The 24301-nt window shown below is 40.2% G+C and overlaps 1 protein-coding gene across 1 annotated transcript; it reads right to left on the reverse strand.

The window, feature by feature from the left end:
• Positions 1–18062: 18062 nt before the first annotated feature.
• Positions 18063–19850, reverse strand: LOC117385459 (homeodomain-interacting protein kinase 2-like). The gene has a single exon (XM_033982746.1). The coding sequence runs from the start codon at positions 19848–19850 to the stop codon at positions 18063–18065; it is 1788 nt and encodes a 595-aa protein (XP_033838637.1).
• Between the last annotated feature and the right edge of the window lie 4451 nt (positions 19851–24301).

The raw sequence follows: 24301 nt of genomic DNA on the forward strand, positions 1-24301 counted from the left end.
TTGGGGGACACTTGTTTCTCCTACATTAAGTGGTTCATTCCAAACTGGATCTTCACGGCCAAAATAGAAAAACCCATCGACGTACTTGACAGGTTGCATGTTTTCCTCGTTGTCCATTGGAGTCTCTAGAATACCCTCGTTGAAACACTTTGTGTTGTCTATGTGCTCCAGTGTTTGGGTGGGTCCTTATTGCTTCCTCCTCATCTCGGAGCGGCTCTGGTACATGTTGTGGGACGTGTGGACTGGGCTGTTCAGGAGGGCTCAAATCAGACACAGTGGGTGGACCCTTTAAGAGCTAAGGCCATGAGGCCACGAGCGTTCTCACTGTATTCACTGTCATCACCGATCAGATGTTCCATCGTCACAAAGGGGTGATGGAGTGCCTCCTTGGGAGTGATTCTCATCTCATGGTCCAGGTCCAGAAGTCTCTTTATGAAATCAGCAAAGGCCAATCTGTCTCTGTGCTCTGGGTCTCCCGTTCTTGTATGAGACCCCTGAAAAACACTGTCTAAAGAGCTGAATTTTCAGCTAGACACTCTGAGACGTTGGGCATGTCTTCTTTCTCACTGCCATAGTACTCATCTAAGGTTTTAAGTCTCCACTGTGTGAAGTCACCTGAAGGGCTTACAAAGTAATCTAAAGACAGATGTGCTTTTTGGAGCACTTTTTCGCTTGGAAGTCCTACAGTTCGACGATGGTCCTGAGATTGTCGTAGGCTGAGTGTCCACTGAAAAGAAAAGTATCCTGTGAAACACTCTGCCAGAGTGCAGCCTAGAGACCACATGTCCACAGCCTCAGTGACTTCGCAGCCTAGAGTGATCCTCTGGAGATTGGTATGGAAAAGGTTGCGCCATGGACCAGAAGTCCATCATGTCTGCATAACCAGCAAGGCCAAAGTCAATGAGTTTGACTTTAAAAGGCTGCTTACTGTGGTTCACCAGCATGATGTTGTCTGGCTTTAGGTCTGCATGAATGATCCCAGCCGTCTTGAGACCGTCAAAGGCCACCAGGAGCTGCTGTGCCACTGGACGGAGCTCACACAAAGACAATGCCTCTTCTCTCATGTCCATAAAGTCGAAACAGGCTCCTGTCTAATGTTCAAATACCATGCATTCGGAGTCCTGTTCTGCAAAGTATTCAATGAACCTGACAATATTGTACTTGTCTGGTTGTAAGAGGCGCAACTCCTCCAAGATCTTAACTTCTTCTTCGAGAACGCTACTGGCGTTCTTCAGGGTTTTAACTGCCACGACCTCTAAATTCTGAGGGTGAAAGCATCTAGTGGACTGTACCAAAAAGCCCCTTCCCCAAGTACGTCCAAGACGATGTACTCCCCTAACTTAAACAGGGGTTTGATCTGGTCTGGAGGAATATCCTGAAGCCATTTCAGTATGTATTTAGGTTGGTCAAAAAATGAGATATCTAAGCAATAGAAGAGCAATATACGAACAATACAAGAGCAATACAAGAGCACTTGAAAATTGAATTGAATTGAAGAATTGAATTGACTTTGTTGTGACCGTTGAGTTTGATCTAACAAGTACTACAAATCGATTGCCTTTGTGTCAAAGAATCACTTCGTGTCAAAGAATCGCTTTGTCAAAGGATTTCTTTGTCACGGTTGCCATGGTGACGAGAACTGTTACTGGTTGCTAGGTGAGTGTCCTAGAGCTGGTCACATGACTTCATGACAACATTATAGAATGCCTCATTTAAATGTGAGCTGGAGAACAGTCAGGATTCTATGGTAGAATTGCTGTTTAAAGTGACTGTACCTAGTTTTCATATAATTGAGCTAAATCTGTCTTGCTCATTACAGATATATTGTAAACCACAACATCACAAGGGGAGACTGAGCATTTTGAGCATTGGATATGTAGACAGGACTAATAAACCAGTTTTTTGTTTTTTGTTTTAGTTTTTTTGGTTTTTTTATGAAGTAACAACATTATAACATGGCTTAAAGCTCACAAGAATAGAATCAATTTTGTGTAGTACCGGATCTTATATTATGTGTATAACTTGAATATTTGTTATATTAGTTCATCTTTCATTCATTTGTTCATCTTGAGAATGTATGTTATTTCCTATTATAAATAGAGTAAAATTTCCATTTTGTAAGTTTATAAAATAGTTAAATATGCATTGCATGGTGTTACAACATTTAAATATAAAGAATTCATGATTGATAAAAAGCTTAAAAAAATACCCATAATAAACATGTTACTTGATTTGAGTGGACGTGATGACGTGATGAAGTGATGCACGATGCAGAGAACGTTCGAGAAGTGGCAATGGCGCGAACAACTCAACGAAGAGAAGCTCGTACGAGAAAACACAAACATTATTGAAAGCCGCTTTTCAGCTACTCTGAAGATTTTTCCCCTTGCTCTGGAGGACTGAGGACTGAGGAGAACTCGCGGGACTTATCGCACAGTCTGGGGGTGAGTTTTCACGGAGTCTTCCGAGAACCGTGCAAAAAAAAAGCTAAGCTAAAGCTAGCGCCGTTTTTGTGCTACTTCACTTCAGAGTCAGTTGGACAGAGACGGTGTGTCCACGGACGAGTCTGAGTCACCTGTGAGGACAGACAGGACAGCACATTCTGTGTCCCATCTCATAAATCTTTTTTCCATACGAATGTGAAAGTGAACAACAGACTGTAGGATTATTTCCACGTATTTTGGATTTTACCTTGAGCTCCAACGCGCCATCGAAAAACTGAGAGCATAATATCAAAATCAGTGCATTCGTGTCTGACTTTATAGTATTGGGGGAGAAATGTATGTTTGTGGAAATGTATTTGATTCCTTACAATTTTGTAAGAATAAGAAAAGCCTAAAACGTATTTACTGTGTGTTTCTCATTTGTACACTGTAAAAGCAAAACACTGTAAACATATTGACAAAGTTACAAAAATATTTAAATGTACATTGCATCTCGGTTTCTCGTCATAATAATTATATTCCTTGGAGTTATTTGTTAAATTTAAAAGCTAGAATCATACTTCTACCCTAGACAAAGTTTTTATACATTGAGATTCTCTTTTACCATTGTTTAACTTGAGGTTACAGGACGTCCTATATAATTTGGTTATTCCTTTCAAAATAATGAGCAGCTTGGTAAAAGGGTTACATATAGGACCCAATATATTCTTAGCCAAACATAAATTTGGGCAAATTTGTACATGGTGAATGGTCCGAAAACCTTCTATTCTGATGTTATTGTTTTGCCTGGGATGCTCCGAAGAAAGACAGATTTTAGTAATCTGCACAGAGATGAGCAGGTAACACCACGAAGCCAAGTATTTCTTGGTAGTAAATTGTATAATTGTTGAATACAAAAGTGAAGTCTTGAATGAGGGACAATACAGGATTAAAGTCCTTCTAACTTCCTTCCATGTCGACAATTTTCCTCCTCGTGAACATTTTGTGATGATGATTTGCAAATATTTCTCAGCTCCACTTGTTGGGAAAATCTCATTAATTTCTGGTCAGTGCACACATTAAAGCAGTATAGATTTATTTTATGACAGTTATGCCTTTAATTTACCTTTTCGCGGGCTGCATAAAATGACGTGTAGGTTGATGGGGAGAACCTGGGGGAAACCCACCTAGACACAAGGACAATAAACTGCACAGAAAGGCCTGGACCAATCAGGAATCCAACCCAGAACGGTGCAAGACACTCAGTCACCGATGCCTCTGAAATGGGATGCTCAGAATGCTTAAGATAAGTGAGGAATAATCACTGCAAACCATTTAAAATGAACTAGTCCTGTTGTCTGTTTACTGCCTGCATACAAACAGCAGTCACAACACCAGGACACAGCACCGCACGGCCAATCTGTCAAATAAAAGCCCACACATTCTAATCGCTGGTTTAAATGCTCGGCTGTTTACAGACAACTGTGTAGTGACTCATAATTGTCCACAGAGACGCACTTGTAATTAGTTGTCACTTGACGTCTTTATTGTCAGCTGAAGGTTTAGTGAATGGACGTGTGGTGCAACAACAGCAGTCAGGGCATTTCAGATCTTTGGAAACATTACAAGGGAATTGTGATTGTGTTTACATGTGATGTGTGCCTCAGGTCAGTGGTGGAACGCCAAAATCAATGTATTAGTCACTTTAACGTCTTATCTTAATAACTCTGGACCAGTGCAAACTATTTAAAATGACCTAGTCACATTTTTCATATTTTTTTGAAGATGGTAAAAATCTGATATTAATAAAACTTGTATTTATTTATATTTATATTTTTTCTATACTAAATGGTAATATACAATGTTAAGGAAGGACAGATGTCATCAAATGACAAATTAAAGTCACATTAAGTCACTTTTAGCCAAAATAAGAGCACATTTTTTCATTTTGGTTGTCTTTATTCCACTGAAAACCTTGTGGTCAGCAGACTTGCATCTCCACAAACCTGATCCTGGATGAGGACGAACTCCTTCCTTTTCCCTTTGGCTTTAATTTTCCACAACAACGTATAAATGTATCTCCATTGAAAATGCTCCCGATCATGGTTGGACTTAGGCCTGAGCCCATACAGGGCGTAGGGCCTAATGCTTCCGCAACGATGAGTGCATGGGCCAAGCGTGGGTTATTTGTATGTGTTGCTATGACGACACCTTGACATGCAGGTTCCACTTCCAGTTGCTTGTCAGTGCGGAGGATTTGTAACTTATTAATGTTCATATCTCAAACACAATAGTGAAATAAAAACACCAGGATCACGTAGAACGGGTCCACACGAACATATCACCACCAAAATGATGAGTCTGACAGCAGCAGTTACAGAGAGAGGAGACACAGTTTTTCAATGTAAAGTGAATTGGAGCCAGAGTCGCCGGATGTGCAGCCCATGATCACTTCCTGTTTGGAACGTGTCGGCAGCAGGATAGTTATGTCCATTTATATAAACAGTGTATGGTTTCCTCACACCAGAACACTGCAGGATTAACATAGTGAATTTACACAAATCACTACGACTCACACACAAGCACGGAAATATTTATTTAAATTCATTGCAGATTCATTTTCCTATTTCAAGTCATTTAAACCAAGGCTCGAATTTTTGTGGTTTATGAACTTTTTATAATTTGAGTCATTTCAACTAGATTAAGTCCATAGTATATAGTTCAGGTTTAGTCCTGGTCCAGTCCTGGTTTAGTCCCGGTCCAGTCCTGGTTTAGTCCTGGTCCAGTCCTGGTTTAGTCCTGGTCCAGTCCTGGTTTAGTCCTGGTCCAGTCCCGGTCCAGTCCTGGTTTAGTCCTGGTCCAGTCCTGGTTTAGTCCTGGTCCAGTCCTGGTTTAGTCCCGGTCCAGTCCTGGTTTAGTCCCGGTCCAGTCCTGGTTTAGTCCTGGTTTAGTTCTGTTTAGTTTAGTTCTCTCTCTCTATGTATATATGTTTATATATATATATGTGTGTGTGTGTGTGTGTGTGTGTATATGTTTACTTTTATCCATCCATCCATTTTCTTCCTCTTATCCGGGGCCGGGTCGCGGGGGCAACAGTCCAAACAGGGACTCCCAGACTTCCCTCACCCCAGACACGTCCTCCAGCTCCTACGGTCGGTCCAAGGTGTTTCCAGGCCAGAGCTTCTCCTACTTTTATCTATTTTAATATAATTTGGTCACGTTCGGCGGGCCAGATTAATAAACCCAAAGGGCCGTGTGAGGCCCCCGGGCCGTAGTTTGCTCATGTCTGGTCTACAGTCCCTTAGCCAATCAGGACGCAGAACACAATGCACGTTTATACACTGTAAAAAAAAAACATCCACGAAACAGCGAGACCACAAAAGGTGAACCGCGATAGAGTGACGGACCACTGTTTTGTCATTTTAATATTTTTCTTATTTCTTTAATGTGATTGGTTGTTTTTTCAGATTCTAGGATGTGATGTCATCCTCCCAGGAGGCCTTCCAAGGACCAGTTTTTTTCCTATTGATTATTGATACTTTCTGCATGTATGTCTATGGTAGAATGTTTAGCAGTTACCTTGTTGACATAATGCACACATTAGCAAACACACTGATATGTTTTCTGAAAACTCAAGAAAAAAAACACTAAATGGATTCAAACAGCACATTTTCTAGAGCCTGTGATCAGTTCATGGTCTTGTTTAGGAGTTTGAGTTTCAACAATAAAGTGACAGAGACTTTTTGAAAAACTGGTGGCTAATGCTAGCTAGCTTGTGACTGTAATTTATGTGTATAAAGTATCCACACTGAGCAGTGCTCTTCACTATTAGCTGGGACTCACACTGGGGCTTTTGAACGTGCTCAAACACGACTGGTTTATAGAAATCTTTCCAGTCGTTAAAGTCTCTCTCGGCTAAAACTGGAGAGCTGGACATGACGTCCACTTTTTGTCCTTGCAGAGCTCGGAAGGCGGCAAACGTGGCGATGATGCAGGTTTTTCCCTCTCCCGTCCTCACCTGAATCAGACGACCTTTTGCGGACAGAGCCATGAGGGTCCAGCTCACCATCTGTGTTCATCTGGGAGTGATCTTTCTCGTCTTCTTCACTGCAGCTACCACCCTCTGCAGAACACTTGTGAGTTCATGTTTGTGGTTTGATTCTGAGTTGAATTCTAAAATGATTTGTTTGGCATCATCGAGAAGTTTTTTATCAATTGTGTTTTGTTGCTCAATTTCACTGATTATTTCATCAAGTCCCTTATCTGAATTTGCCCCTAAAGTCTCACGCAGTTGTTCATCTGTTTTTGTTTTGTCCTGAATCAGTTCAATAAAAGTCTTTTCAGATATCTCTTTGTCGATTGTAGACCTTTCAGATTTCCAGTTTGGAGTGATCTAATTGATTTCTACATAATGCAGCATCTTCAGCATCCACAGCGGCAGGTCGACTTCTGTCTGTTTAGAGTCGAATCGCTTCAGTAAAGACGTAAACAGCTGAATGACCTCATCTGGACTCCAGGAAAGATTTGTGACCAGTCCTTGAAGTCTGGTCAGGAGCTCCTCAGTGTGGGTAGGAGGTGGACGATCAGCCAGGTGGACTTTTAGAAGCTTTCGAAGAAACGACTTTCCGTCAGCCATCGTGAAAGGTGTAACCCTGAACATAACAAAAAGAATACATAAAAATACATGTAGTTTCAAGTTTTCAGTTCATTATTTTGATTGCAGTAATTGTAAACCACGTGGCATCAGCAGTAGGATTTTTTGAATGAGGGTTTACCAACTGCTTCTTCATACAGATGTTACTTTGCCTGGATTGTTACACAGTACAGCATTAAACTCATTCATGTCCAGGGGCTCGAGCAGAGGACGCCCTTTTGGGGAAGATGCACAGGGCACATTTAATGGTTGGGAGGGTTGAATTTATTTTAGTCTTTAAAAATATATGAGATGAAATGATTAAAACATAAAGCCCATCATGTTATGTTGGGAATTGGATCTTCTGTCATATACGATTTATGACTTAAGCCTCTGATTTCCTCTGAACGTCCCTCACTGTTTTGTACAGCTCACCCCTGCACTAATCATATATACACAAGTTTACATGCACTATATAAAAAGACACATTTGCTTTTTTCTCTCTCTGTCTGACATGAATCAGACTAAACTTTTCCTGTTTTAGGTCCATTAGGATTAACAGAATTATTTCTATTTGCTAAATGCCATTAAATGATTCATTACAAACTCATTTTCCTTCACACTAAACCAGCAGAAAATGGCCACACACAGTGAGTTTAACAAAGACGTGAATGACACTTCTACACATTTACATGTTTGGCTAAAATGGAGAAAACTGTTGTCCTTTGTGTCATTTTATTTATTAAATAAGACTTGCAGTACATTGATCTTGATATTTTAACGTTAATTTGTAATGTAAAAATTAGAAGTAGTTCTGTTCAGTACTCACCTTTTTGGCAGTATTCTAAAAAGGGCTTATTATGCAAAATGACAACAACAAAACAGAAATGAACTGAAGGTGAAAGACACTTGAATGTGCGCTCACACTGAGCAGAACCTCAAACAACATAAGACACAGGAAATGTTCTCGTGTGGTGTTTTCAAAGGAGGGACAGGAGTGCACGCTGTCACCACATGTTACCTAACGTCTCCAAAAACAATTTATTTCATTTAAAGTTTGTTTCTATATTTAAAGCAACTTGAGCTGAACCAAAGTGCTTCACACAAAAGTCAACAAAAAAACAAACACACAGATACACGACACACAGGAACAGAACAATACAACACCTGTATGTCCTGTGTGGTGTTAAATACCAGGGAGGAGAGGTGGGATTCAGTCTGGTCTTAAACTGTGTTAAAGACTGAGAGGATCTGACAGGCAGAGGGCGCTGTTCCATAGTCATAGTCACTGGTCTTGAGCCTGGCTTTGGGCACAGGAGCTGACCTCTGACCTGAGACCTCTGGGTGGAGTCTAGGGCTGCAGTAACAGCAGCTGCTATTAATCTACAAACAGGGTGTTACTTATAAACAGAGAGAGCCCCTTTTAATAATTCTGCATCTGTCATATTATTGCTGAAAAAAATGGACAAACGTAACACTTTTCTCTTTCTGAGTTTAAAGCTACAGATAAAAACTATAGCAGAGATACTTGTGTCTGTCTAATACTTTAACCTCCTGAGACCTGGCGTCCTCATCTGTGGACAACACATTTTGGGTTGTTTAGGCCACAGTGCAAATATTTAGAAGAACAGCAACAAGAACATGTTCAATTTTGAATAAGAGTTTAGAATATTTACTTATTTTTTATATTTATTTATTTATATTTGTTTTTTTAATAAAAAATGTATTTGTATTTAGTTATTTATTATTTTATTTTGTATTGTATTTTAAGTAAATTATTTATTTTATTTTATTTTTTTATTTAATCTTTTTATTTTATTTTATATTTATAATTTTATTTTATTGTATTTTAATTAATCTATTATTATTATTTATTTATTTTTTATTTAAAGGCATATGTCACACAAATGAGACACATTGTTCCAAGAGGCACATTTGTTTCTCATTTTGTTTTTTACACAAAATGTATGTGAAAAAATTTAGTTTTTGCAAATAAAGTCTTGCAAGCGCTCGGGTCTCAGGAGGTTAAATCTAGTTTTACTCAATATTAATGCATGTATTTGATTGATGTTTGTTTCCAGCCTCAGAAAGGGGTTGAAAGCTCCTGATTGGCCAATGAGCTGAAGCTAGCAGCCAATAAGAACCATTGTTTAGCGACTACTTCCTCATCGATGTTGCTGTTTTTTTTCTGACACTTGATCAGTTCAGGTCAGATCACCACTGGACACTGCCTCATACACTGCCCAACAAAAAGGTCCCACACTCTAATATTTGGTTGTTCCTTTACCTTTGATCACGTCACATTCTCTGTGTCATTATTTCGATTTCTTCTTCATCGTCACAGATTTATTTCCATCCAGTTGTTGCTTTAATGTTTCTCCTGTTTCATCGATGATGGTCGAGTCTGACGCTGCTCAAAGCTTCTCCAGCACAAAGATTCTCACTGGGGTTAAGGTCTGGACTCTGTGGTGGACGTGTGTGAAAATGACGTCTCTGCTCCTGATCCTCTGTCACTATTTGAGCTCGTTGAATTGTGGCATTTTTGTCTTGGAATATGCCCAAAAATCCACAGATGGAATAACCTGGTCATTCAGTTTATTCAGGTGTCAGCTGACCTCACTCTGCTGAACCTCGACCGGACCAACTGCAGGAAACTCGGACCTATTTGCTCAGTTAAATCCAGGTGGTGAGGGTTTTTTTGGCCAGACAGTGGATAATAACCCATTTTGCGTCACGTAGGAGTGTTGTACTATTTTTATACAGCGCTTTTCCATCTTTAAGACACTCAGAGCACTTTACATCAAGAACCACTCACACGTTCACACACAGACACTGGTGGGTTTAGTGTCTTGCCCAAGGACACAACAGCAGCATTCATCTGTGGGAGCTGGAGTTTACGTCGAGAGCGTGATTCAGATCAGATATACAAATATAGAATAAAACGCACTTAATAAATCACTGTGTTAAGTTTAAGTTTTGAACATGTGATTAGACTGAAAACATCTAATCAAAAATGTAAATACACAAATATATTTTAACTAAGATGAAAATAAGTTTAAGTTGAATAAAACTGATTTATATTTTAAAAAAGAAACGTAAATCAATGTTTTTGTTCTGACCCAAAAGTGGATCAAAACATATTTAAGAAGGACACAGAAAAAGGTAAGAGTTTAATGCTGCACTTTTATCACTTTTATTCTACTTTTAAAGCACAAAGTCTGACCAGAACCGTTCACATGTGGAGAAAGAACAATTCAATTCAATTCATTTATTTTTGTAACGCCCAAAATCACAACAACAGTTGTCTCGAAGGGCGTTCATGTTTTGGTTGATGGGGGAAACCGGAGTACCCGGAGGAAACCCATCCAGACACGGGGAGAAACATGAAAAACTCCACACAGAAAGGCCTGGTGACCCGGGGATCAACCAAACCTTCTGCTGTGAGACATGAGTGAGGCACTCAGTCACCGTGCCACCAAGACACAAAAAACAAAACAACAGGAAGAATCAGACACAACAAGAAAAATCAGACACAACAGGAAAAATCAGACACAACAGGAAAAATCAGACACAACAGGAAAATCAGTGATGGATTCAAAATATATATTCAAGCTATATGATGTTATCTCACTGTTCATTTTAAAGGTACTGTAGGTACTGTAATGTAACTGTAGTTACTATAATCATTATATTCATTTCAACTATGTAAACTATGTAATCTGCACTAATGTTTGTTCTTGAGTCTTGCAGAAAATGTCTTTTGAAACTTGCAGGATCCCACGGGAAGAAGGTTACTCTGAAACCCTGAAACAGAAACATCTTGGGAATGACCTTTGGAAATGCAAAAACAAAACTTACACTGTTTGCAAAGTATGTAAAGTATGTCCCCCATCCCTTGAGAATGCATTTGTAACTAGGGTCCCTAACTAAATAAAAGGAGGAGAAAGACGGTGGAGACTTCAGAAAGGAGTGAGGTTGTAAACTGAAGGTTTTGCCTCCCCGCTCTTTCTCCTCAATATTGAGACAAAATAATCTCTCTTGTCTTCTCTTCTCTTTTGAACTGTAATATAGGTTAAAAAGGTGAACCTATCAATCAGACACAACAGGAAAAATCAGACAACATAAGAAATCAGCCAGGCGAGGGGGAGGAAGACCAGACGAGGAGGAGGAGAGCCGGGCGAGGAGGAGGAGAGCCGGGCGAGGAGGAGGTCCAACTATCATCGGGGCATCTGAAAGAGATACACTCCACAGGGGGAGTGGGACAGGGGACAACATGTGAATAGCATTGCTGATGAGAAAATAGGGCAAAGTAGAGGATAGTGCTCAGGTTACCATACTTCCCCCAGCTAGTTACTCCTACTGCAGCTTATCTTATCCCGGGTTTTAATGTCCCTAACTCCCTCACTATGTAACCTGGTCTATACCGAAGAGGAAGGTTTTAAGCCTGGTCTTAAATACAGAGACTGTGGGGGCCTGTTTAACATCAGCAGGGAGTTGATTCCATAGCACAGGAGCTTGGTAACTGAATGCTCTCCCTCCCACTGTACTTTTGGACACTCTAGGAACCACTAATAGTCCTGCATTCTGAGAGCGGAGTGCTCTGTTTGGCTGGTACGGGACAATAGCATCTTGCAGATAGGATGGGGCCAAACCGTTTAGGGCTTTGTATGTCAGGAGGAGGACTTTGAATTTGATTCTAAGCTCGACAGGAAGCCAGTGCAGATATTTTATTACAGGACTGATGTGGTCTCTTCTTTTAGTTCCTGTTAGGACTCTGGCCGCTGCATTTTGGACCAACTGGAGGCTCCTTATAGTACTTTATAGTACTTTATAGTACTTTATAGTACTTTATAGTACTTTATAGTACTTTTGGGGCAGGCGGCAAGCAGGGAATTACAGTAATCAAGTCTGGAAGTAACAAATGCATGGATGAGTTTTTCAGCATCGTTTTTAGGTAAAATATTTCTAATTTTAGTTATATTTCGCAGGTGAAAGTATGCGGTTTTACAAGCTAGGTTTATATGGGCTGTGAATGAGAGATTTTGATCAAATAGGACTCCAAGATTTTTTACAGTAGGGCTAGAAGCTATACTCACATTGTCGAGTGAGATTATCTGGTCTGACAGAGAATCTCTTTGACCTTTGGGACCAACGACAATGACCTCTGTTTTTTCAGGATTTAAGAGCAGGTAATTCAAGGTCATCCAGGTTTTGATGTCCTTCACACAGACACTGAGTTTATCTATTTGATCAGTCTGATTTGGTTTCATTGATAAGTACAGCTGAGTGTCATCAGCGTAGCAGTGAAAATTAATGCCATGTTTTCTGATAATGTTCCCCAATGGCAACATATACAGAGTAAATAGGATTGGACCAAGCACAGATCCTTGTGGAACACCACAGGCTACTTTAGAACAGGGAGAGGTGCTCTGGTTTATACTAACAAACTGGTACCTATCTGATAGATAGGATTTAAACCATTTGAGGGCGGTCCCTCTGATTCCAATGTCACATTCTAACCTCTGCAGTAGAATGTTGTGATCAATGGTGTCAAACGCTGCACTGAGGTCCAGTAGGACCAGGACTGAAGCCAGCCCGTTATCAGCAGCTAGTAGTAAATCATTTGTTACTTTAAGCAGTGCAGTCTCTGTGCTGTGGTGAGCTCTGAATCCAGATTGAAATTTTTCAAATATATTATTGTCCTGCAGGTGGCGGCAGAGCTGTTTCACCACAACTCGTTCTAGAATTTTTGAGAGGAAGGGAAGATTAGAGATAGGTCTATAGTTGACTAATTCATCAGGATTTAGGTTAGGTTTTTTCAAAAGGGGTTTAATCACAGCATACTTAAAGGACTGAGGAACGTAGCCATTTTCTAACGACATATTTATTATGTTATGGATGGAATCTATTATTAGGGGGAGGGCTTCTTTGAGGAGTCTGATTGGAATAGGGTCGAGCAAACAGGTTGATGGTTTTGACGACATGATGACTGAGGTAATCTCCACCTCATCAACAGGAGTAAATTTATCTAATATTATTAGAGGGTCCATATGGGATATTGGCATTACAGACTGGATTTGCTCAGAGCTGATTTTTGGAGTAGCTTTGTTAATTTTGTCTCTAATGGTTGTGATTTTGTAATCAAAGAAGTGAAGAAAGTCATCACAACTAATGTTGGAGGGGATAAGAGACTCATTAGCAGTGTGGGAGTTTGTCAGCCTGGCTACAGTGCTGAACAAAAATCTGGGGTTATTTTTGTTTACTTCTATTAGATTTGAATAGTATCTAGTTCGGGCTTTCCGCAGAGCGGCCTTATAAGTGAGCAGGCAGAGCTTCCATGCCTTCAGAGACTGCTCAGAGCGCGAGCGGCGCCAAAGCTTCTCTGTGCGTCTTACATGTTGTTTGAGTGTCCTGAGCTGTAACGTGTACCATGGAGCCGGAGGTCTTGGTTTAATGCTTTTCTGTTTTAGCTACAACATCGAGAGCAGATTTTAAGGTGAGCATTGTTCTGTCAACCAATTGATCAGTGACAATTGGATTAAAATTATTGCCATTGTCACATGACATATCTTTCAGTAATGGCTCAATAATTTCTTTAAACTCTGTAACCGATTTATCTGATAATGTTCTTTTCATTATAGTTTTTTTCTGTGGGGCTGGATAGTCTTTTAGTATAAATTGAAAGGTAATTAAGAAATGGTCAGAGAGTATAGGGTTTTGAGGAAGGACAATTAGATCATTAATCTCAATACCATAGGTTAGAACGAGATCTAGAGTGTGATTGTGACAGTGAGTCGGCTTATTCACACTCTGGGTGAAACCGATCCCATCCAGGAGTGCACCAAAAGCATCACTGAGGCAATCACTGCCGTTATCTACATGAATGTTGAAATCTCCAACTATAACAATCCTTTCCCAGTTCAAGACTAAACTTGAGATGAAATCAGAAAACTCTGTCAGGAAGTCGGCATATGGACCAGGAGGTCGATAAATTATTATAAATATAACAGCTTTTTGGTTTTTCCAATTGGGGCACGTAATGGAGAGTGCGAGGCTTTCAAAGGAGAGGTAAGTATAGTTGGGTTTGGGGCTAAGAATTAGACTAGAATGAGAGATGACGGCCACACCACCACCTCCACCTGTGCTCCGGGCACTCTGAAAGTTCATGTGACTTGATGGTGTAGATTCATTTAGTCTAACATAATCATTTTCCCGAAGCCATGTTTCAGTTAGGGCTAACAGATCAATATTAAGGTCGCCAATTAGTTCATTTATTAAAAGAGATTTGGAGGAAAGAGACCTGATGTGTAGCAGTCCACATTTTACACACTTATCATTTTGTTTATTTGCGGCACATTTATTTATTTTTGTTAAGTTATGAGATCTGACAGCTTCCTTGTCAGAGTTTAGGGGTGTTTTATTTGTGCTTTTTGTACGTGGGGCACACACAGTCTCTGTCTGTTTGGAGCTGTTCCCTCTGACTGAGCTGTGCTTCACTGGTCTAAACTGCTCCCTAACGTCACTATCACTGTCACTGTGCTTCCCTGAGCTATTCTGCGTGCTAGTCTTACCTGGTCAATCTAGACTAGCTCTATCTATCTGTTCACTAGAACAGTCATCTACACCACAGAAAAACAGTCTGTGTCGTTCATTTAGACGTACGGACTTGAGCTACATCATTATTATTATAAACACTGTATAAAAGAGGCTCATGTGTTTGTAGATTCTGTGATTACATCAAAACATCCTGGAAAATGATTTAAAGTAAAGTGAGTCCTGTTTGTTTCTTCAGGTTTGGATGGACAAGGATCAGGAGCTGTACGAATACGCAAAAGTGCGACCGCTCATCAAGAAGAAAGAAGTACAGGTACTTTTTTATTTACACAAATAAACAGGTACAGAAAACATCAAATATATGAGGTGAGATATATGGAATTATGTAGCCAAAAAAAAAAGGTAAATCACTTAAAAATAAGAGACATTTGACTTTTTTTTCTCTGCGACATAATTCCATATTTCTCACTTCATATATTTGATGTTTTCTGTGTTTATAAAATGTAGAAAGTAGTAAAAATAGAAATAATTACACTTAATAATACACTTACTTTGCAAATATTCTCTGTCTAGAAAACTTCAGTCGCCATAATTCAACCTTTATTTGGTTAAAAATATATTTACAAAATCTTTGTGGACAATAAAAAGAACTCTGTGTTCAATTAAACTGCTAAAAGAATCATTGGATTATTGATTATTATTATTATCATTATTAGAATTGTTTTATATGGACCTGTAGATTTATTTAAACACGGTGCCCATAAAAAAGAGAGTCAGAGTTTCTCACTGGGTTTGTGTAAATAAAGAGAAAGCTGCAGCCCAAAGTAGACGATAAGTATAAAGTCTGTAAATATAAGTGAAGTACGTGTGACCTTTGACCTCACAGGGTGTGCACTGACTTTATTTAATTTGAGAAACGCCCCTGAACTTTCTGACTGCGGCTCTGAGGCTGAACAGAATTAATGTGTTTGTGATTTGTGTCAAAAATCATCTCAGTCTGACCCATGATGTCGAGAGCAGGATTTGAACCGGCGACCTTCAGCCTGGAGCAGCTCTGTCACATTTTACATTTAGTGTTTGGAGTTTTTACAGGAGAAAATGTCATGATTCACCATAGACTCTCATGTAGTGCCACAGTCTGTCGTCTGCAGAACTTTTCTCAGTTTGTTGTTTTTTTGCAGGTCGCCGCTGGATTGGAAGGATTCAACCCACAGACTTTCCACAAGTTTCTGTCTCTGTATCTGAACGGAGCTGTGTAGAACTGAGCTCCACGACCACAACATTTAAATATATTTATACGGACGAACAGACGGAGGAACAGACGGAGGAACAGACGGACGAACAGACGGACGAACAGACGGACGAACAGACGGAGACTGTGGATGATTCAATAAACACAAATACAAATATGTGAATGTGCACATTTTATTTGTGGGTGCTTTCTCTCGAAAGAAGCCGAGTCCAAAATAAGGTTCCACAGGTTTATTGAAGTGTTGAGTCTGAACAGAAATGACTTTATCTTACAGATCAGGTGTCTCAGTCATTAGACCCAACTTTATTTATTTATATATTTATTTGACAGGGACAATTCAATCAGACACAGTTACAACATGAACATTGCAGCTGATGTGATGCAGACAGAGTTTATAGCAAGAGCTCATTTTCAACTCCCGTCCCTGGTTGGGCTTTTTTACAATTCACTAATATGCAAAGTATATTAAAACACTTGCCCCTTAAAATAGTTACATCAGTGCACAAATATACATATATAAACAGACCCAACTGAGAGGACCCAGACCAGTTCAGTGAGAAACAAGTGGCTCTGAATCTAAAGATGCCCCCAAAGCCCCAGAAGCCCCAGCAAAAGCCCCAGATTTGGGTGTGACTGTCACTTTTGTTAGCTCTACTCGAATCCAGGTTCCACCCCTTCCTCGGCCCGTCCACCCACCTGACGCAGTTTGGTGCGACTCTAACTCTGGACCTGACTCTGACCATAGAAGGGAGTGAGACGGGATCTGAGCTCACTCTGGCATCTGGTTCCTCTCACAAAGGGTCACCTTGACATTCGCTTACAAAACATTTCACAACATCCTTGTCCCAAGTCCATTTCTGGGATAAAGTTTTCTTCCAGGAATTGTGAAACATTTCAAAACACCCACATATTCATCACAGCAGCTGAAAAGGATTTATATTATTTTGCAGTAATGTTATTCTTATTACTCAAGGAAAAGAACAGAGTAGTGAAAAAGAAATGACTCCAATAAGAGTAAAAAAGTATTTGGGAAAAGTACTGCTCAAGTAAGAGTAACTTAAAGAGACTTAAATAAGTCACAAAAATGATCCAAAGTAAAACTGAACAAACACAAATGTTCAGATCATTTCATTTTGTTAAAGCTCCAGACACTTTAGACTCACAGAGAGAAGAGGAACTGCACTTTTACTACAGTAACACGACTGGTACTTCAGAGGAACTGCACTTTTACTACAGTAACACGACTGGTACTTCAGAGGAACTGCACTTTTACTACAGTAACACGACTGGTACTTCAGAGGAACTGCACTTTTACTACAGTAACACGACTGGTACTTCAGAGGAACTGCACTTTTACTACAGTAACACGACTGGTACTTCAGAGGAACTGCACTTTTACTACAGTAACACGACTGGTACTTCAGAGGAACTGCACTTTTACTACAGTAACACGACTGGTACTTCAGAGGAACTGCACTTTTACTACAGTAACACGACTGGTACTTCAGAGGAACTGCACTTTTACTACAGTAACACGACTGGTACTTCAGAGGAACTGCACTTTTACTACAGTAACACGACTGGTACTTCAGAGGAACTGCACTTTTACTACAGTAACACGACTGGTACTTCAGACAAATTGTTTACAGACAGCATGCTAAATAAAAGTCAACTTCAAGTTTATGATTTTGTATTTTTGTATTTTTTATTGCCAATTTTAATTAGAACAATTTGTAGAGAAGATGGGATCACACTTGACTAGCTACCACCTACTAGCTACTCCTGGACGAATGGGGGATTACAGCGGCTCACTTTACTTCAATAACAGTGTAATAAACATATTACCCTGCTATTCCTGTGCTGTAAAGTGGCCTGTGTAATCAAATATGGTTGTGTCTGAACCTTCTTCTCATCTTCTTAAATACTTATTATATTTTCCTGAGTTCTTAAGTTTCTTTCAGATGAAGGAAACTTAAGAACCCGAAGGAAACTTAAGAACTCAGCTCCTTAAGTTTCCTTCAGATGAACCATTTTAATTAGAACAATTAAAATTGTTCATCTGAAGTTTCCTTAAGTTTCCTTCAGATGAAGGAAACTTAAGAACCTGAAGGAAACTTAAGAACCCGAAGGAAACCTAAGAACTCAGGTTCTTAAGTTTCCTTCATCTGAAGGAAACTTAAAAACCTACAACGCTAAAGAATTATGGGGAGTACAACGGCTCCAGCAATGATGACACATAACTGAGAGCAGTCTGTCCTGCTAGAAAACCACCAAATGCCACTGTCTTGAAACATCCCAAAATGGAGCAGGAGCTGCTCAGGCTAGAACAGGCAAAATATGAGTCCTGGGGTACAATGTCTTCTGGAATGTCGATGACAATGCTGCTCAGGCTAGAACTGGCAAAATCTGAGTCCTGGGGTACAATGTCGTCTGGAATGTCAATGACAATGTAATCTGGCCTGTCTTCTTTGGCATTTGACGCTTCCCTAATCGGATCAGGATCTTCAAAGCCTGTGACGTCGATGCGGTGTTCAGACTTCTCTGACTGGATGTTCTCCTTGTTGTTCATCTGAGTCTCTAGAATAGCTGGGTTCAAACACTGAGGTATTTGGGGGACACTTGTTTCTCCTACATTAAGTGGTTCATTCCAAACTGGATCTTCACGGCCAAAATAGAAAAACCCATCGACGTACTTGACAGGTTGCATGTTTTCCTCGTTGTCCATTGGAGTCTCTAGAATACCCTCGTTGAAACACTTTGTGTTGTCTATGTGCTCCAGTGTTTGGGTGGGTCTTATTGCTTCCTCCTCATCTCGGAGCGGCTCTGGTACATGTTGTGGGACGTGTGGACTGGGCTGTTCAGGAGGGCTCAGATCAGACACAGTGGTGGACCCTTTAAGAGCTAAGGCCATGAGGCCACGAGCGTTCTCACTGTATTCACTGTCATCACCGATCAGATGTTCCATCGTCACAAAGGGGTGATGGAGTGCCTCCTTGGGAGTGATTCTCATCTCATGGTCCAGGTCCAGAAGTCTCTTTATGAAATCAGCAAAGGCCAATCTGTCTCTGTGCTCTGGGTCTCCCGTTCTTGTATGAGACCCCTGAAAAACACTGTCTAAAGAGCTGAATTTTTCAGCTAGACACTCTGAGACGTTGGGCATGTCTTCTTTCTCACTGCCATAGTACTCATCTAAGGTTTTAAGTCTCCACTGTGTGAAGTCACCTGAAGGGCTTACAAAGTAATCTAAAGACAGATGTGCTTTTTGGAGCACTTTTTCGCTTGGAAGTCCTACCAGTTCGACGATGGTCCTGAGATTGTCGTAGGCTGAGTGTCCACTGAAAAGAAAGTATCCTGTGAAACACTCTGCCAGAGTGCAGCCTAGAGACCACATGTCCACAGCCTCAGTGACTTCGCAGCCTAGAGTGATCTCTGGAGATTGGTATGGAAAAGGTTGCGCCATGGACCAGAAGTCCATCATGTCTGCATAACCAGCAAGGCCAAAGTCAATGAGTTTGACTTTAAAAGGCTGCTTACTGTGGTTCACCAGCATGATGTTGTCTGGCTTTAGGTCTGCATGAATGATCCCAGCCGTCTTGAGACCGTCAAAGGCCACCAGGAGCTGCTGTGCCACTGGACGGAGCTCACACAAAGACAATACATCTTCTCTCATGTCCATAAAGTCGAACAGGCTCCTGTCTAATGTTTCAAATACCATGCATTCGGAGTCCTGTTCTGCAAAGTATTCAATGAACCTGACAATATTGTACTTGTCTGGTTGTAAGAGGCGCAACTCCTCCAAGATCTTAACTTCTTCTTCGAGAACGCTACTGGCGTTCTTCAGGGTTTTAACTGCCACGACCTCTAAATTCTGAGGGTGAAAGCATCTAGTGACTGTACCAAAAGCCCCTTCCCCAAGTACGTCCAAGACGATGTACTCCCCTAACTTAAACAGGGTTTGATCTGGTCTGGAGGAATATCCTGAAGCCATTTCAGTATGTATTTAGGTTGGTCAAAAAATGAGATATCTAAGCAATAGAAGAGCAATATACGAACAATACAAGAGCAATACAAGAGCACTTGAAAATTGAATTGAATTGAAGAATTGAATTGACTTTGTTGTGACCGTTGAGTTTGATCTAACAAGTACTACAAATCGATTGCTTTGTGTCAAAGAATCACTTCGTGTCAAAGAATCGCTTTGTCAAAGGATTTCTTTGTCACGGTTGCCATGGTGACGAGAACTGTTACTGGTTGCTAGGTGAGTGTCCTAGAGCTGGTCACATGACTTCATGACAACATTATAGAATGCCTCATTTAAATGTGAGCTGGAGAACAGTCAGGATTCTATGGTAGAATTTGCTGTTTAAAGTGACTGTACCTAGTTTTCATATAATTGAGCTAAATCTGTCTTGCTCATTACAGATATATTGTAAACCACAACATCACAAGGGGAGACTGAGCATTTTGAGCATTGGATATGTAGACAGACTAATAAACCAGTTTTTTGTTTTTTGTTTTAGTTTTTTTGGTTTTTTATGAAGTAACAACATTATAACATGGCTTAAAGCTCACAAGAATAGAATCAATTTTGTGTAGTACCGGATCTTATATTATGTGTAATAACTTGAATATTTGTTATATTAGTTCATCTTTCATTCATTTGTTCATCTTGAGAATGTATGTTATTTCCTATTATAAATAGAGTAAAATTTCCATTTTGTAAGTTTATAAAATAGTTAAATATGCATTTGCATGGTGTTACAACATTTAAATATAAAGAATTCATGATTGATAAAAAGCTTAAAAAAATACCCCATAATAAACATGTTACTTGATTTGAGTGGACGTGATGACGTGATGACGTGATGCACGATGCAGAGAACGTTCGAGAAGTGGCAATGGCGCGAACAACTCAACGAAGAGAAGCTCGTACGAGAAAACACAAACATTATTGAAAGCCGCTTTTCAGCTACTCTGAAGATTTTTCCCCTTGCTCTGGAGGACTGAGGACTGAGGAGAACTCGCGGGACTTATCGCACAGTCTGGGGGTGAGTTTTCACGGAGTCTTCCGAGAACCGTGCAAAAAAAAAGCTAAGCTAAAGCTAGCGCCGTTTTTGTGCTACTTCACTTCAGAGTCAGTTGGACAGAGACGGTGTGTCCACGGACGAGTCTGAGTCACCTGTGAGGACAGACAGGACAGCACATTCTGTGTCCCATCTTCATAAATCTTTTTTCCATACGAATGTGAAAGTGAAGAACAGACTGTAGGATTATTCCACGTATTTTTGGATTTTACCTTGAGCTCCAACGCGCCATCGAAAAACTGAAGAGCATAATATCAAATCAGTGCATCGTGTTCTGACTTTATAGTATTGGGGGAGAAATGTAATGTTTGTGGAAATGTATTTGATTCCTTACAATTTTGTAAGAATAAGAAAAGCCTAAAACGTATTTACTGTGTGTTTCTCATTTGTACACTGTAAAAGCAAACACTGTAAACATATTGACAAAGTTACAAAAATATTTAAATGTACATTGCATCTCGGTTTCTCGTCATAATAATTATATTCCTTGGAGTTATTTGTTAAATTTAAAAGCTAGAATCATACTTCTACCCTAGACAAAGTTTTTATACATTGTCTCTTTTACCATTGGTTTAACTTGAGGTTACAGGAGTCCTATATAATTTGGTTATTCCTTTCAAAATAATGAGCAGCTTGGTAAAAGGGTTACATATAGGACCCAATATATTCTTAGCCAAACATAAATTTGGGCAATATGTACATGGTGAATGGTCCGAAACCTTCTATTCTGATGTTATTGTTTTGCCTGGGATGCTCCGAAGAAAGACAGATTTTAGTAATCTGCACAGAGATGAGCAGGTAACACCACGAAGCCAAGTATTTCTTGGTAGTAATTGTATAATTGTTGAATACAAAAGTGAAGTCTTGAATGAGGGACAATACAGGATTAAAGTCCTTCTAACTTCCTTCCATGTCGACAATTTTCCTCCTCGTGAACATTTTGTGATGATGATTTGCAAATATTTCTCAGCTCCACTTGTTGGGAAAATCTCATTAATTTCTGGTCAATGCACACATTAAAGCAGTATAGATTTATTTTATGACAGTTATGCCTTTTAATTTACCTTTTCGCGGGCTGCATAAAATGACGTGTAGGTTGATGGGGAGAAACTGGGGGAAACCCACCTAGACACAAGGACAATAAACTGCACAGAAAGGCCTGGACCAATCAGGAATCCAACCCAGAACGGTGCAAGACACTCAGTCACCATGCCTCTGAAATGGGATGCTCAGAATGCTTAAGATAAGGCAAGGCAAGTTTATTTGTATAGCACAATTCGTACACAAGGTAATTCAAAGTGCTTTACAGAATAAGAAAGACATTAAAATCACACAAATCAAACATAAATAATCACAAATAATCATCATAAAATCAACATTCAAAGAGAAGAGTGCAGAATAAAAACCTGTCAGTCGTATGCACAGCTAAACAGAACTGTTTTGAGTCTGGATTTAAACATTGTCAAAGTCGAGGCCTGTCTCACATCTTCAGGAAGAATGTTCCAAGTTTTAGCTGCATAAAACTTAAACGCTGATTCCCCATGTTTAGTCCTGACTCTGGGCACCAGCAGGAGGCCGGTCCCTGAAGTCCTCAAATTGCGAGATGGTTCATATGGCACTAACATGTCGGAGATATACTTTGGACTTAGGCCATGGAGAGACTTATACACAAGCAGAGCTGCTTTAAAGTCTATTCTTTGAGCTACAGGAAGCCAGTGCAGAGACCTGAGCACAGGACTTATGTGCTCATACTTCCTGGTTCTAGTCAGGACCCGAGCAGCAGCGTTCTGGATGTACTGCAGCTGTGTTAAGGCTCGTTTGGAGAGGCCAGTGAGCAGGACGTTACAGTAGTCTAACCTACTGGAGACAAATGCATGGATAAGTCTCTCTAAGTCTGGCTTTGACAGTATACCTTTGATTTTTGCAATGTTTTTTAGGTGGTAAAAAGCTGCAGATGTTACTGATTTGATGTGGCTGTTAAAGTTCAAGTCTGAGTCCATTATTACCCCTAGATTTCTAGCCTGATTTGAAGGTTTTAGAGAGAGAGACTGGAGGTGACTGCTAACACTTTCTCTATGTTTCTGTGGGCCAAAGATGATGGCTTCAGTCTTGTCTGAGTTTAGCAGAAGAAAGTTGTTTTGCATCCACACACTGATCTGTTGGATGCAGTGGCAGAGTGAATCCACTGGTCCATATTCACCTGCTGCTAGTGAGACATAGATCTGAGTGTCATCTGCATAGTTGTGGTAGGACACATTATTGCTGCGTATTAACTGGCCTAACGGCAGCATGTAGAGATTGAACAGCAGGGGTCCCAGGATTGAACCCTGGGGTACCCCACAGGTCAAGGACATTTTATCTGATACACATTTTCCAATTTCAACAAAGTACTCCCTGTTTTCTAAATAGGACTTGAACCACTTTAGTGCCGTACCAGAGATGCCCACCCAGTCCCCTAGTCTCTGTAAGAGGATCCCATGATCCACAGTGTCAAAAGCAGCACTCAGATCTAACAGGATCAAGACTGAGACTTTGCCTGCATCAGTGTTCAGGCGGATGTCATTTGTCACCTTGATAAGAGCAGTCTCAGTGCTGTGGTGGGTCTAAAACCTGATTGGAAAACATCAAAGGAGTTGTTCATTTCGAGGAAGTTAATAAACTGTTGGTAAACAACTTTTTCAAGGACTTTGCCTAAAAATGGCAGATTTGAGATCGGTCGATAATTGTTCAATATTGTGGCATCAAGACTGCTCTTCTTTAGGAGAGGCTTGATAACCGCAGTTTTCAAAGCACTTGGGAATGTTCCAGATTGAAGTGACATATTAACTATGTGAGTGAGTGGTGACTGTTGAGCACAGAGTTTAAAAATTTAGTGGGTAACACATCGAGGCAGCATGTAGATGAACTCAGACTGGTGACAATCTCTTGGACAGTTTTATCAGTTACAGGTGTAAAGTGAGTCAGCTCTAAGTGTCTCGGTGGTGCTGGGTTGTTATTTGTGTTGTGGAGTTGATGGCATTTTTAATGCCCTGAACCTTGTCATTAAAGAAAACTGCAAACTCATTGCACTTAGATGTGGAAATTAGTTCTAACGGCAGTGGAGCTGGGGGGTTTGTTAATCTGTTTACCGTTGCAAACAGGATACGAGAGTTTTTACTACAACTTCCAATAATGTCAGAAAAATACCTTTGCCTTGTTCTACATAAACTGTGGTTGTACATGTGCATCTTTTCTCTGTAAATTTCATAATGAACCTGGAGCTTTGACTTGCTCCATTCCCGCTCGGCCCTCCTCCCTTTTCTGTGCCCTGAGTCATCATTCCTCCATGGAGCTTTCTGCTGATCTTTAACCATTT

This window comes from Periophthalmus magnuspinnatus, chromosome 17 (assembly GCF_009829125.3).
Source record: "Periophthalmus magnuspinnatus isolate fPerMag1 chromosome 17, fPerMag1.2.pri, whole genome shotgun sequence".
NCBI lineage: Eukaryota > Metazoa > Chordata > Actinopteri > Gobiiformes > Gobiidae > Periophthalmus > Periophthalmus magnuspinnatus.

What these genes read in the sequence shown, in the direction of transcription:
- LOC117385459 (XM_033982746.1), bottom strand. Translation starts at nt 19,850, where the DNA reads ATGGCTTCAGGATATTCCTCCAGACCAGATCAAACCCTGTTTAAGTTA.